This window comes from Plecotus auritus (assembly GCF_963455305.1).
Source record: "Plecotus auritus genome assembly, chromosome: X".
NCBI lineage: Eukaryota > Metazoa > Chordata > Mammalia > Chiroptera > Vespertilionidae > Plecotus > Plecotus auritus.
This window is the reverse complement of record NC_137784.1, coordinates 87,285,113-87,300,224: the sequence shown is the minus strand read 5'-3', so window position 1 is coordinate 87,300,224 and position 15,112 is coordinate 87,285,113. Positions and strand designations below refer to the sequence as shown.

General features: G+C 40.2%; 1 protein-coding gene across 4 annotated transcripts in view; it reads right to left on the bottom strand.

Annotated features, from left to right (window-relative positions):
* The window catches only part of TMEM164 (transmembrane protein 164), a 326,422-nt gene that overhangs the window by 215,479 nt on the left and 95,831 nt on the right, over positions 1-15,112 (bottom strand). For all 4 annotated transcript variants that reach the window (XM_080652989.1, XM_080652988.1, XM_080652987.1 and 1 more), the window contains one exon: positions 1,304-1,353. Coding sequence is in view for 2 of the 4 variants with exons in the window: in XM_080652987.1 (XP_080509113.1) it covers positions 1,304-1,353 (50 nt within the window). In the remaining 2 variants the exon portion in view is untranslated. The remainder of the gene's footprint in view (positions 1-1,303; positions 1,354-15,112) is intronic.

Below are 15,112 nucleotides of genomic sequence, written 5' to 3'. Positions count from 1 at the left end.
CATGTATATATAAAATTAATTGTCTATAAAAGTTACAGTAAAAATTCCAAAGAGGATCTCTGCTTATTAAGAAAAGAAATAACCAAAATTATCTCTCAATGAAAGAATTAAGGGTGATGTTTATTTTCTTCTTTATGTGTCTCTACATTTTCTATAATGAGAATTATTACTTTCATAATAATGAAATAAAACTAATACATGTTACTTTGAAAACTTTACACTAAAAATTTGAGGTCATTTTGGGAAATCAAGGGAGGAAACAGGGTTAAATACCCCTTCTGCTTAGAAGCTGTCCAAGTAGGAAATATATGAAATCAGGATCCATTACCTCTCATCTAGCAGAAAGTTACTCACCAAAGCTAAGAGACTAGGTGTCTATTCCAAGAAGCTATACCCAAGCAGCAAATAGGGTATATTTCCCCCTACATAACACTTTAATGACTTAAGTAAATCAGAAAGCCATTTACACCACTCTCAATTATCCAAGGATCTTCTGGGCTCTTTATTTCCTGTCCCTTCCCTCTGGCCTGTGGCCATTTCAGTGCTCAGGAACAGCTCCAAAATGGGGGCCAGGGCAGCAGAAAAGAGATAAAATTAATTTTTTTTCAATTTAGCTTCTCATTAGCAACTCTAATAAAAGGCTTGATAAATGAGATGGCCACAACTCAAGGTTACAATGATGGTTCTGGGACTCTTGAGAATTTTGCTAAAGCAAACTTGCCTTCAGATAAACATGATTTGTCTGAAATATACTTTAATGGATTTAATGTTCGCTATTTTTAAGAAAGCTAGAACTTGTAATATAATGGATTTAATGTTTGCTATTTTTAAGAAAGCTAGAACTTGTAATAAGTAATATTTTTCTCTCCTCACTTTAATTTTAAGGGAATAAAAACACAAGAACAAAAGTCTTCAAAGTGAAGACATATCCTCAGTGGAGCAGCAGGACCACAATGAAAAGATTCTTGAAAGGAGAGAAGATGTCTGTGACCTGAAATGAGGGAAGATGTCTACACCCCAGCTCACTCTCGAGAGAAAAGTTTAGGAAGGTGGCTAACTTCCAAGGGGGCATGCCTTGGCCATAAACCACCACTACAAGAAATAGCTGAAAAGGCTTTGTCAGGGCTTGGCAAAATCTCCACATACAACATTTGCCTTTTACACAGACTTTTATCCCTTGGGATGCCCAGAGACAAAGCAGTGCAGGTCCAAGGTGTTCACAGCAATGTGAACATCCTAGGTTATCAAACAGACAAAACAGTCTGAATAGCAGTGGAAACAGCAAAAAACAATTTTCCCTTACTTGAAGACCACGGTAGCTCCCGGACATGGAGGACAGGCCAGGAGAAAAATCTGCAATGGAAAAAGAATTAGGTATGATTATTAAAAAAGAAGTATGATTATTAAAAGAAATGCTAGATGCAGCGAGACAATGTTACTTTAATAATAATAATAATTAACCAACAATAACACAGAAAATATAATATACAAATTTAAAAAGCAGGTGGTTTTCCAAATATGTTTGTGTCTGCATATGCATCTACATGTATGGGGGGGGAGAGAGAGAGAGAGAGAGAGAATGTGATGGGTGGGAAAGGAACAGAGATGGCGTTTGGGGGATAGGAGATGGAGAAATTTTAGGTCCTTTTAGCCTCTGGAACACTTCCTCTTAACCTCTATACCTCCCTTTGATTTTGATTTTTGAATTTGTCTCCCCAAAATCTCTCTCTTTGGCCTAAGGATTATTCTAGGCTATTTTGGTGTGTTTTTTTTTTACAAAAACAAAAAAACAAAAAACACCAGACACAGGAAGAGCTCTGAAAACTGACTAGAAGTTGCCCTTTAGTAAGAGACATTTACTTTTATTAGGGAAATACCCATTTGTAAGCATGCCCCCCCCCCTCTGAGGACCATGAAGAGAAGGATGACTAAATCTCTAGAACCTCTTCCATGTAGAAGGCAAGGACTTAAATCTGCATTGAACAGCCTTATTCAATTTACTGTGCTTTTCCTGGTCATCTCCCATAACCTCATTCCCTACCCCCAACATCTTTCATCTTTAGCTAGAGATGATATTTAAGGTGATGGCTTAGACTGTTTCAGGGAGTTACTCAGTTTTCCTGGCTCTCTCCCAGAGGTATATATTTTATTCAACATCTATTTGTTCTTCTCTTGTTGATGTGTCTTTTATAACAAGGGCATTTCAGCCAAAAACCTGGAAGGGTAGAAGAAAATTTATTTTTCCTCCCCCACATTGGGTTGGTTGGTTTCTAAGCACAACTAAGTGCTTCTATTCTCCATGCAGGTCAAGATAAACAAAAAGAACCTTGTCCTAAGAGACAAATCAGTCCCATGCTACTTTATTTGACCTGGGCCTGGATTACAAGCTTCAAAGCTGTGGCAGTTTGACCTTCACCCAAACACTGGTTCTCCAGAGGGACAAAGAAACCCTGCATATCGCTTATTAAACATGTGAATTGCTGGGCTCATCCATTAAGAATGTTGTTTCCAGAAGTCTGGGACTTCAGGAATCTGCACATTTAATAAAAACCCCAGGATAATTAACCATTCCTGGGAGCCAGATATGTTGAATGTTTGTCCTTGGCCTGAAGTCAGAGACATTCAGCAGGACTAAGGACTAATAAAAAAATGAAACCCATATTTGTGGAGTTCTTTCACGTACAGTGATTTAATGGTGCCATTTATAAAATCATCAATATGTATCCCTATCTTGTGAGTATTTATTAATACAGATTATCTACATTATAGATTTGTTTGGCTTTGTCATATGCATATTCTTTAGCATTTGGTTCTTCAGTTCTCTCAGAGCCTACATTTAGAAGTAAAGGGTACTATAAGGAAAAACACTATAAGAAAGACACCCACTTGAATCCTTCTCAAGAGAAAGAGAAAGAAGAATAGGAAAGAGAAGGGATCTTGAGAGAAACATAGGCAGGAGCCCATTACTTGCACAATACCTCATCAGAAAACTCCTCCAAGGAAATATCTATCAAGAACGTGCCTTTCCCTCATGGGTCAATTTGATTAAAAGTGCAAAACCAATGACAATTACAGGTCCACAATTCTTTATCATCAGTCACCAAATATAAAAAGCTCTCAAAATCCATTTTTTCAAGGCTAATTTGGTAGTAAAACATGATTTGAACTGAGCTAAAGCAATTAACAAACTTTATTTATTACATTTATAGTGACTATTAATATATTTTCCATAAAATAATATATTTTGATTATGGGGTGCTGCTCCAGACCCCACTGGCAGTGTATGTAAAATACTCTACATGCACTGTATTGCCTTTTAAAATTCAAAAAAATTTTATTTCTGAAATACATATGACCTTAATGGTTTGTGATACGAACTGTTTACTTGGAATTTCAATCACCCAAACATGAACTTTTCCCAATTCTCCACCCCAACCCTCTGGAGCAGTCCAAGAAAGAAACAAACAAAGCTGGTATTCTTTATCACTGACCCAGCAGTAAAGTTACTCACCTTAGGCAAGGGACCAAGTTGGAGGCTGCACATAGTTACCCAGTACCTGACCCACCACAGGCTAAACTCAGAAACTACAGTATACAGAGAGCAGAGAGAGGCCCCCAACCACCTTGGAAAGGGCCTCAGTACCTCTGGAGTCTCCAACGAGCCATGCCAGTACCCTTCCTGAGCTTCTGAAATACCCATGATACTTCCAATATACTAAACAGAGAAGCAAAAGTATACCACTGAGCCCCACAGTTAATTTTTAATTCTCTACACTCACAGACAAGAAAAGAGGAACAGATTCTTGGGGGGCAGATTTCCCTATAATTGCTCCATTTGGCTGGTTCTCATCCATGACTGCACTACACCAGAAGCCCAGAAACCTACTGAAGGGAGCAAGCTTCCAGTTCTAACACAGTAGGGTGTCATATTACCCTCAATTAAATCATGGATCTAACTTCTTTTGAGGCAGCTAATCTATTCTTGACTCTAAGTTTTCCAACAGTTACTGTCATGCGGCCATGTCATTCTAATAGAGTAGGCAATTAGGCATGAGCAGAGCAGGAACGATAGACCAGGTATGGAATGCCAAGAGGGCAGAAGTCCCAGGTACCCAGCAATGGGCAAAACTGAGAAAACAACTATTATACACTAGGACCTCACCCTGAGGGTAACCTTTCCTCCCCTAATATGTCGTTAGACATGCAGTTTAGATCCCCCTGACCTTTCATATTGCTAGTTATGTGGTTTAGACCACCTGAGAGGAGGAACAAGGAAGCCAGAGAATAGCCTCAGGTCTGTTGTCCACAGAGACCGAGTTTTGGTCAAACTAGAGATGACATTTAGCCCTCAGTTGCATTTCAGCTCCAGGCCCAGAAAAGCAGAAAAACCAGATGAAGCAATGCTATAAACCTGAAAGAACATGCCTTTCCCCAACCCCTTCTATCCTCAGTTGCTCTCTCTGGAGCATGCCTGTATCTTTCCCCTTCAGGCATGTTATCTTTGCTTTCTTTCTCCTAAGCTCCTAAGGCCCTTCTTTTGACTCTGTTATGTTTTTCCTGTACACTGGCCCAGCTGGATGACTTCTTTCATCTCTGTGACTTTCTAAATAAACTTCTTGCATTAGAGTTCTTGACTCTGAATTCTTTCTTAGCCAAAATCAAGAACCGAGGTTTAACTCCACATTCACTATTAACAATTCCAACCAGCACTTTGGTCTTTCTCATTTTGCCTATCTATTCCCAAAAGCATGATAGAGGGTATCTTTTTCAAGAAGTCTTGAAATCAGATGCATGTAGACATATCAAATCAGCAAACTTGAAAAAGAATCCCAAATTCATCATATTCCATTTCCAGTAAACTCATGACAAGGAAAAATTCTGAGATGTCCTAAATTAAATTGTAGCAGACAAAAAAGTAGGAGGAGACAAGAGAGGTTAATCAGTTAACAGAACCAACAAAAAATGGCTCTCATTACTGAATGTATGTTAAAACTTTGAAACAACCTCCAGGTAACTATTTTCTGTGATTATCTAGAGAGAATAGCTGAATAGTTGACTACTGAATGCCACCACATCTTGTTTACACATAAACTTTCCAGACTGTTCTCCACTACCAATCCAAAAGCAGCAAATACACCTTTCTTACAGACTATACACCTATCTCAGAACTTTCTCCACTTCACCTATTCCCAATCCCTTTATCTATAGCTTCCTGCATGCTCCCTACTGGGGATGTAGCCCACAACCCAGGCATGTGCCCTGACTGAGAATGGAACCATGACCTCCTGGTTCATAGGTCAATGGTCAACCACTGAGCCACACTGGCCAGGCACCAATGTAAATTCGTTCAAAACAACTTACATCTTTTCCCTCCAAACTCATTGTATAAAAGAGTCCCCATGCCCTAGGCAATTTGGCTCAGTGCATAGAGCGTGGGCCTGCAGACTGAAAGGTCCCTGGTTCGATTCCAGTCAAGGGCACATGCCCTGGTTTCCTGGCTCGAATCCCAGTAGGGGGCGTCAGGAGGCAGCCAATCAATGATTTTCTCTCATCATTGATGTTTCTATCTCTTTCCCTCTCCCTTCCTCTCTGAAATCAATAAAAATATATTTTAAGAGTCCCCACAACCCTAGATGATGGGCATGTATGTCTTCTCCATCAAGGACCTGGTCCTTTCTTTGCATAGCATATGGCTCAATAAACCATTTCTTTGAGAAAAACTTTCAGCCTTGAAGGTTTTTGTTTAACAATGGCCTCCTTTAGCAACTTTAAAGATTTATAACATTGAACTTCTCTGCTCTGTCATGCTGGAGTCACATCCATACTCACGACTAACCAAAGGAGCCATGCGAAAATAACATTTTAAGTCAGAGGCCCAAAGACCCCCCACCTTTGCCTAAATATCCCCGCTTTCTTCCTTAGTTAGCTGCCAACCACCTCCAAATTTTGGTAGTATGTGTTTTAGATTAGCCAGGCAGAAAGCTAAATTTCCCTTCAGCTGCAAAAAGTGTGGGAAGAGAAGGCAGTTAAAAGTGCAAACAAGGACAATAGGAAAATTAAAATGCATCTCAGCATATCCCAACACCAAACTGGCACTTTTGTATTCATGCTGAAATTTGCAATGAAGCACTTGCATTTTCCCATAATTTGGTAGATAAGCAGGGCCTTATTATTAAATCCCATTTTACAGATGAAGAAACTCAGGGGGGAATTTTCTGACAAGCTTTCAGACAAGAACTTAGGTCCCTTAACTTTCAGATCTTGACCTCATGGCCCATAGTCACCCCAATGGCCCTACACCTGTGCTACCACAAAACCCACAAGATCTCTATAAGGTGAAACATCTCGAAGCAGAAACCTACCTGGGCAGCAGATCATATTTACATGAATGGGTTTCAGAGTTCAGCATTACCTAAAGACAGGGTCATCTTAGCTCTAATCTGCCACATTTCCAGGTCTTCTGGGTGGTTGCAATTACTGCAATCTTACAAAACTGAGGTCTTTCTTGGCTGTTTTTTTCCAGATAAAACCTACAGTTTCCATTCAAAATCACACTCTCTCAGCTTCCTCATGAAGCTTCCTGTACCACTCCAGGGTTCTCCTGCCTAGAAACTTGTAAATTCAGCTCTTTCCTACACACCTGACAAGAGAAAAATTCTTAGATGTCCTAAATTAAATTACAGTGGGCTGGAGTATGGGGGAAAGGACAAGGGTAGTTAATCCATTAACAACTGTGGTATGAAACTAATAAAAGACTTCTCATATTCCTCAATGTTAGTTTAAAATGGAAATGAACTTCCAGGTGACTATTGTGGCTCAGTGGTTGAGCCTGGTTCTACCTATGAACCAGGAAGTCATGGTTTGGGCATATGCCCGGGTTGCAGGCTCAATCCCCAGTAGGGGGTGTACAGGAGTCAGCCAATCAATGATTCTCTCTCATCATTGATGATTTCTTTCTCCCTCTCCCTCCCTCTCTGAAATCAATAAAAATAAACAAATAAATTGACGACCAGATGACATGAGACACCACTGCATCTGGCTTATGCATGAACTTTCTGGATTGTTGCCCATAACGAAATCAAAAAGTAGAAAATACTTCTTCCTTACAGACTATGTACCTATTATAGAACTGCCCTTGCTTCACCTTCTTTGCCCACCTTTTTTCTATAGCCAATGTTATTTCTTTCAAAATAATTTATATCTTTCTTCCCCAAACTCAATGCATAAAAGAGCCCCTTCAGCTCCAGGACAGCAGAAATGTTCATCTTTTCCTGCTGGTACTGGTTTAGACTGTATGTCCTAGGACCTGGTCCTTTTTCTGGCAAGCATATGGCTCCATAAACCCTTTCTTTCATAAAAGCTTTTGGACACAAAAATTTTGTTTAACACACCCAATCTAGGCTCCAGCAGGCGTACCAGTTCATCCTCTACCTCTGAACCATGTTGGTTCCAGGTTCCCCATCTTCACTACCCAACCTCCCAGCCAAGCTATCACTTGTAGCACCTCACTGTTCCAATTCCTGAACCATAATCATATAAGACCCAAGTTCACTGGCATCATTGTCCAGCCTCCCATTAACTTCTGCTCACGCAACATTAGAGTCAATGAACCCCCATTTTCATAACACCTAAAGAAGATAATTTTTGTTCACAGCAGGAAATGTCAGTACTATAGGAAATGCAATTGGGAAGGAGAGCCAGTCACCACAAACCATCCTAAAAGAAGGACTTGTCAGTTTAACAGTGAAGGGTGATGGAAAAACTAAATAAAAGGGAAACAGAATGAGAGTGGGATAGGAGAGTGGTGTTTACCCTGGTACACATCTTCCCAAGCCCAGCCCTCTGGCTCTAGTTTTCTTGCCTCCACATCCTATGATGGCACACAGCTATTTGGGGATTCCTAAGGACTAGTGCTTATAACCATTACTCACTGTGGACCCCAAGAAGGAATTTATCTGCTGAAATGGACTCCCCATCATCAAAAGAGGGCCTAAAATTTATAAATAATAAGAGCCTAGTGGACATTTGCTAACAAGGGCTCCTCATCTAATCTGTATAGTGGGAAGAATTTCAGACTGAACTCAGGGCTTCCCACACTATGTCTTGTTTCCTTATGCCATCTGAGTCAACCACTGTGGGGGAACCCTGTTTTCCTCTTTCTACCAAGGTACTACTGAGACCTGCCCAGTACAATCAGAACTGCACAATTTGGATACCACAGTTACATAAAAGGGACCTAATTGGGAACCTGGGCCAGAGCTTTCAATATAAAAGATGGTCTCCCTTTTGTCTCAGTGGAACATAATTTAGGTTGCTACCTGAATCTGTGTCTCCTGGGTGGTAGCTCATTTTGCTCAAATAATTGCTTTTTATTTCTTATTATATTCTAAAATTAATTTTGATTTACATCACCATTCCTTGGACTTCCAAAAGCCTGTCCAAGGCTCTATATATTCACTAATGTTCATATTCGCCCAGGACCACTGCAAGAATCTCTTCACTTCTCTCTAGCCTCCAGGCACATTGCTTCAAGAGGGATCTATCTAAAATGCAGCTCTGAACTGCCATTAAAATCCTTTAATTGCTTGTCAACACCTATAGAAAAAGTTCAAGCTCCTGAAGGAGAAATGAGTTTGCCATGTCAAAATATGTCTCTGGGATACTGATTATCTTAGGATGATTAATGTAAGAACAGTAGACCTAAGAGAAGGTCTGAAAACTGAGTAGATGTTAACCTTTTGTAACAGACATTTATATGTGTAAGGGAAATCTCCATTTGTGATGGTGTTTCTCTCACTGTACCAGGAAGAGGAAAATGACTAAATCTCTAGAAAATCATCAATAGAAAAGGCAAAGGCGGAAAAGAAGATGGCTGCTGACGGAAAGGCAGACTGCAAGATAGTGTGTGAGTGAGAGAAAAAAGAGAGAGTGTGTGGTCGCACGGGGAGTATTTGTTGGTGAGTTGAGGGACAGCTATACTCCAGGAGACTGTGGGGGACGGCGGGACGGGGTTCCCCTGACCGGGAAGCCCCCACTGCTGCTGGGTTCCCTCCCGGAGTGACCAGCTCTGACATGGAGACCGCGCCATCTTGAAGGGGAAAGTGGAGGTTATCGGAAGCCTAAAAATCTACAACTACGGCACCCAGCGAACAGCTGCGAACCTGAGAACACTGGTAACCAAGTGGTGCAAGCATGCGGATTTGAAGGAGCTGTGCACCCCCTCATGAAAAGGAGAGAGAGAACTACTTAACCAGACACCCATAGAAGAGAGATCAGGCAGAAGACAAAGAAACAGCCCCCATATGAAAGAAAAGCAGCATCACCAGAAAAGGAAGTAAATGAAATGGAGGCGAGCAACCTGTCAGAGAAAGAATTCAGAAAATAGTCATAAGGTGGATAAAAAGAATGGAAGACAAATGCAACAATATGTGTAAGAACCAAGAGGAAATGAAGAAGAACCAAGAAGAAATGAAAAATGACATCGCTGCTATAAAGAACTCAATAGAAAGCATCAAGAGTAGACTAGAAGAAGCAGAGGACTGCATCAGTGAGCTAGAAAACAAGGTAGGAAAAAATACCCAAGCAGAGTAGCTTCTAGAAAAAAAAATGAAAAAGCAGGATAAGAGCCTAAGGCAGCCGTGGGCAAACTACGGCCCGTGGGCCGGATCCGGCTGTTCTTTCCATTTCTCTTGCTCTCCCCTCCGCTCCTTTACTTTGAATTTATATTAGTTTACACAAACACTCCATCCATGCTTTTGTTCCAGCCCTCCGGTCCAGTTTAAGAACCCATTGTGGCCCTCGAGTCAAAAAGTTTGCCCACCCCTGGCCTAAGGGCACTTTGGGAAAATACAAAACAAAACAACATCCACATAATAGGAGTGCCAGAAGGAGAGGAAACTGAGCAAGGAATAGAAAACCTGTTTGAAGAAATAATGACAGAAAACTTCCCTGATATAGAGAAGAAAAAACCCACACGAATCCAAGAAGCTCACAGAGTCTCAAAAAAAATGAACCCCAAAAGACCGACGCAAAGGCACATTATTATTAAATTGGCAAACAACAATGACAAAGTAAGAATCTTAAAAGCAGCCAGAGAGAGACAGAAATTTACCTACAAAGTATGCCCCATCAGACTAGTGAGTGATTTCTCAACAGAAACACATCAGGCCAGAAGGGAATGGAATGAAATATATAAAGTCATGCAAAGGAAGGGTCTGAATCCAAGAATACTGTACCCAGCAAGGCAATCAATGAAAATTTAGCGTGAAATCAGGAGCTTCACAGACAAAAAAGGACTCCGGGAGTTTATTAGCACCAAACCAGCAATGCAAGAAATGCTAAAGGGTCTGCTGTAAAAAGAAGAAATAGGAAGCAAAGAAGGAACACAGGCATAAAGAATAAAAATGGCGACAAACAGGAGAAACAAAGATGGTGACATAGGTAAACACCTGAACTGCTGCCTCGCACAACAACTTCAAAACTACAACTAAAAGACAAAACGGACATCATCCAGAACCACAGGAAGGCTGGCTAAGTGGAAATTCTACAACTAGAAGGAAAGAGAAAAGCATACTGATAATCAGAGGAGCTGTGGAAGTAAAGGCAGAGGTACGGAGGCGCGCGCGGAGAGGAATGGCAAATGAGTACGCGGTTGTCTCTTTCAAGTGGGAGGGAGACACAAGCTCTCGACTGCGCTGATCTCTAGTCCTGGGTGAGACTCTGGGGACCAAGACTCATACAGGGAGAAACTGTACTGCCTGGCAGCGGGCGGAACTCGAGGGCGGCTTTCTCTCAGAGGTGCTTGCAGCAATTACCAAGGGACACTGAGATCTGGATGCCTCTTAGGACAGGGCTTATGGGAAGTCATTGCTGTTTGCTCCACCCTGAGACTCCGTCCCCTCCAAGCTGTTTGCAGAGGTTTTGCATATGACTGGCCTGGTCCTTTGAAATCTAACCTTACCTAACAAACTGCAGCTGAGTCAGAGAGACCCAGAACATCCAAAAGAAAGCCCAAGGCCCCCACAGCAGCTTGCATTGCTTCACAGCTGGGCCTCATCTGGGCACCTCCAAAACCCAAACAAAGAAGAGGAATCTGCAGATCTCCCCTTAGCTCCGCTGGGTGGCCTCAGGCAGAGGCTAAATTAGCACTGACTTGGAGATCCAAGAGCCAGTGTACCCAGGGGTCAGAGTAGGACTATCCAGATTACAATTCCTCAGATCCATAAGGGACACACTCAGGGGGAAGACTCAGTGAGCACCAAAGCTCCACAGAAGCAAGCCTTGCCTCATAAGAGTGTCTCCAGAACAGAAGTTCTCCCATCGTAGACACAGCTAATCCTCACTGCCAATTGGCCTGGAGGTCAATTCCTCCCAGTGATACCAACAATCAAGGCTTAACTACAACAAGATTGTGCACACAGCCTACAAAGGGGTGCACCCAGAGTGTCCACTTCAGGTAACTGGGGAGACTGAGCCACTGGGCCATATAGGACACCTAGCACACAAAGCCACTCTCTATCAACTCAGGGAAGCAACCAAAATGCGGAGACAAAGAAACAGGTCACAAATAAAAGAAATGGAGGAAAGCAAATGACTGGATATAGAATTCAAAACCATGGTTCTAAAGTTTTTCAAGAATTTTCTAGAAAAGGCTGATAAATTTGGTGAGACCCTCGAGGATATGAAAAAGGACCAACTAGAAATTAAGCATACACTGACTGAAATAAAAAATAATATACAGAGATCCAACAGCAGACCAGAGAATTGCAAGGATCAAGTCAAAGATTTGAAATACAAAGAAGCAAAAAACACTCAACCGGAAAAGCAAAAAGAAAAAAGAATCCAAAAATATGAAGATAGTGTAAGGAGCCTCTGGGACAACTTCAAGCATACCAACATCCGAATAATGGGGGTGCCAGAAGAAGAGAGAGAGCAAGATATTAAACACCAATATGAAGAAATAATGACAGAAAACTTCCCCAACCTGGTGAAAGAAATAGACTTAAAAGTCCAGGAAGCGCAGAGAACCCCAAACAAAAGAAATCCAAAGAGGACCAAACCAAGACACATCATAATTAAAATTCCAAGAGCAAAAGACAAAGAGAGAATATTAAAAGTAGCAAGAGAAAAACAGTTAGTTACCTACAAAGGAGCACCCATTCGATTGTCAGCTGATTTCTCAACAGAAACTATGCAGGCCAGATGGGAGAGGCAAAAAATATTCAAAGTGATGAATAGCAAGAACTTACAACCAAGATTAATCTACCCAGCAAAGCTATCATTCAAAATTGAAGGTCAGATAAAGAGCTTCACAGAGAAGAAAAAGCTAAAGAAGTTCATCACCACCAAACCAGTATTATATGAAATGTTGAAACATATTCTTTAAGAAGATGAAGAAGAAAAAGGTAAAGATAAAAATTATGAACAACAAATACATATCTATCAACAAGTGAATCTAAAAATCAAGTGAATAAAAAATCTGATGAACAGAATAAACTGGTGAATATAATAGAATCAGGGGCATAGAAAGGGAGTGGACTGACAATTCTCAGAGGGGAAGGGGTGTGAGAAGTGCGGGAAGAGACTGGACAAAAATTGTATACCTATAGATGAGGACAGTGGTGGGGGGTAAGGGCAGAGGGTGGGGTGGGAACTGGGTAGAGGGGAGCTATGGGGGGAAAAAGAGAAACAATTGTAATAATCTGAACAATAAAGTTTTATTGAAATAAAAAAAATGGCGACAAACAAGTACCTATCAATAATAACTTTAAATGTAAATGGATTAAATGCTCCTATCAAAAGACATACGGTAACTGATTAGATAAGAAAACATGACTCATATATCTGCTGTATACAGGAAACCCACCTCAGAAAAATGGATGCACACAGACTGATGGTGAAGATGGAAAAAGGTTTTTCAGGCGAATGGAAATGAAAAAAAAGCTGGGGTAGCAATACTTATATCTGACAAATTAGATCTCACAGTGAATGATATAAAAAGAGACAAGGAAGGCCACTTCATAATACTAAAGGGATCAATCCAACAAGAAGAAATAACTCTGTTAAACATATATGCACCCAATACAGGAGCAACCAAATAAATAAATAAATAAACTCCTGGAGGATATCAAGGGAGAGATTGACAGCAATACAGTCATAGTAGGGGACTTTAATACCCCAATATCACCATTGGACAAATCCTCTAAACAAAAATTCAGCAAAGAAACATCAATCCTAAATGACTCACTAGACCAGATGGAATTGACATCTTCAGAACATTTCACCCCAAAGCCACAGAATATACATTCTTGTCAAGTGCATGGGTCATTTTCAAAGATAGACGATATATTGGGTCACAGGCAAAGTCTCTTCAAATTCAAGAAGTTAGAAATCATATCAAGCATCTTCTCAGATCACAAAAGCACAAAACTGGAAACTACAATAAAAACAACCCAAAAAAATCAAACAAATGGAGACTAAATAGCATGCTATTAAACAATGACTGGGTGACCAGAGAGATCAAAGAAGAAATAAAAAACATCATGGCAACAAACAACAATGAAAACACAACAATCCGAAATCTATGGGACACAGCGAAAATCTATGCGACATAGTGAAAGCAGTCTTAAGAGGAAGTTCATAGCTCTACAAGCCTATTGCAAAAAAAACAAGAAATAATGGGAATAAATTACCTAACCCTACAACTCAAAGAGTTAGAAAGAGAGCAACAAGAAAAGTCCAGTGTAAGCAGAAGGAAGTAAATAATAAAGATCAGAGCACAGATAAACGACATAGAGACCAAAGAAACAATACAAAAGATCAACAAAACCAAGAGCTGGTTCTTTGAAAGGATAAACAAGATTGATGAACCTCTAGCCAGGCTCAACAAAAAGCAAAGAGAGAAGACCCAAGTAAACAAAATCAGAAATGAAAGAGGAGAAATAACAACAGACCCCACAGAAATACAAAGGATTGTTAAAAAAAAAAAAATACTATGAACAACTCTATTCCAACAAACTGGAAAACTTGGAGGAAATGGACATATTCCTAGAAAAATACAACCTTCCAAAACTCAATCAGGAAGATTCTAAACATCTCAATAGGCCAATAACTATGAAAGAAATTGAAGCAGTCATCAAAAAGCTTCCAGCAAACAAAAGCCCGGGGCCAGATGGCTTCACAGGGGAGTTTTACAAAACATTGAAGGAGGAACTAAAACCTATCCTCCTCAGACTATTCCAAAAAATTCAAGAGGAAGGAACACTTGCAAGCTCATTGTATGAAGCCAGCATCACCCTAATACCAAAACCAGACAAAAAAATTACAGGCCAATATACCTCATGAACATAGATGCCAAAATCTTCAACAAAATTCTAGCAAATTGGATCCAGCAGTACATCAGAAAGATCATACACCATAACCAAGTAGAAATTATCCTGGGGATGCAAAGATGGTACAATACCCGCAAATCAATATACGTGATACATCACATAAACAAATTGAGAGATAAAAATCAGTCATATCAATTGATGCAGAAAAAGCATTTGACAAAATCCAACACCCTTTCTTAATAAAAACTCTCAGCAAATGGGAATAGAAGGATCATACCTCAACATAATAAAAGCCATGTATGATAAACCCACAGCCAACATCATACTCAATGGGCAAAAACTAAAACCATTTCCCCTAAGAACAGGAACAACACAGGGATGCCCACTCTCACCACTCCTGTTCGACATAGTACTGGAAGTATTAGCCATTGCAATTAGACAAGAAGAAGAAATAAAAGGCATCCAAATTGGAAAAGAAGAAATAAAAATGTCCTTATTTGCAGATGACATGATACTGTACATAAAAAACACTAAAGACTCCATGAAAAAATGATTAGACTTAATAAATGAATTCGGCAATGTAGCAGGATACAAAATCAATGCCTAGAAATCTATAGCATTTTTATACACCAATAGTGAACTTACAGAAAGAGAGACGAAAAAAGCAATCCCATTTACCATCGTACCAAAAAAAGTAAGATACCTACGAATAAACTTAACTGAGGAGGTAAAAGACCTATATGCAGAAAAGTACAGGACACTGAAAAAAGAGATAGAGGAAG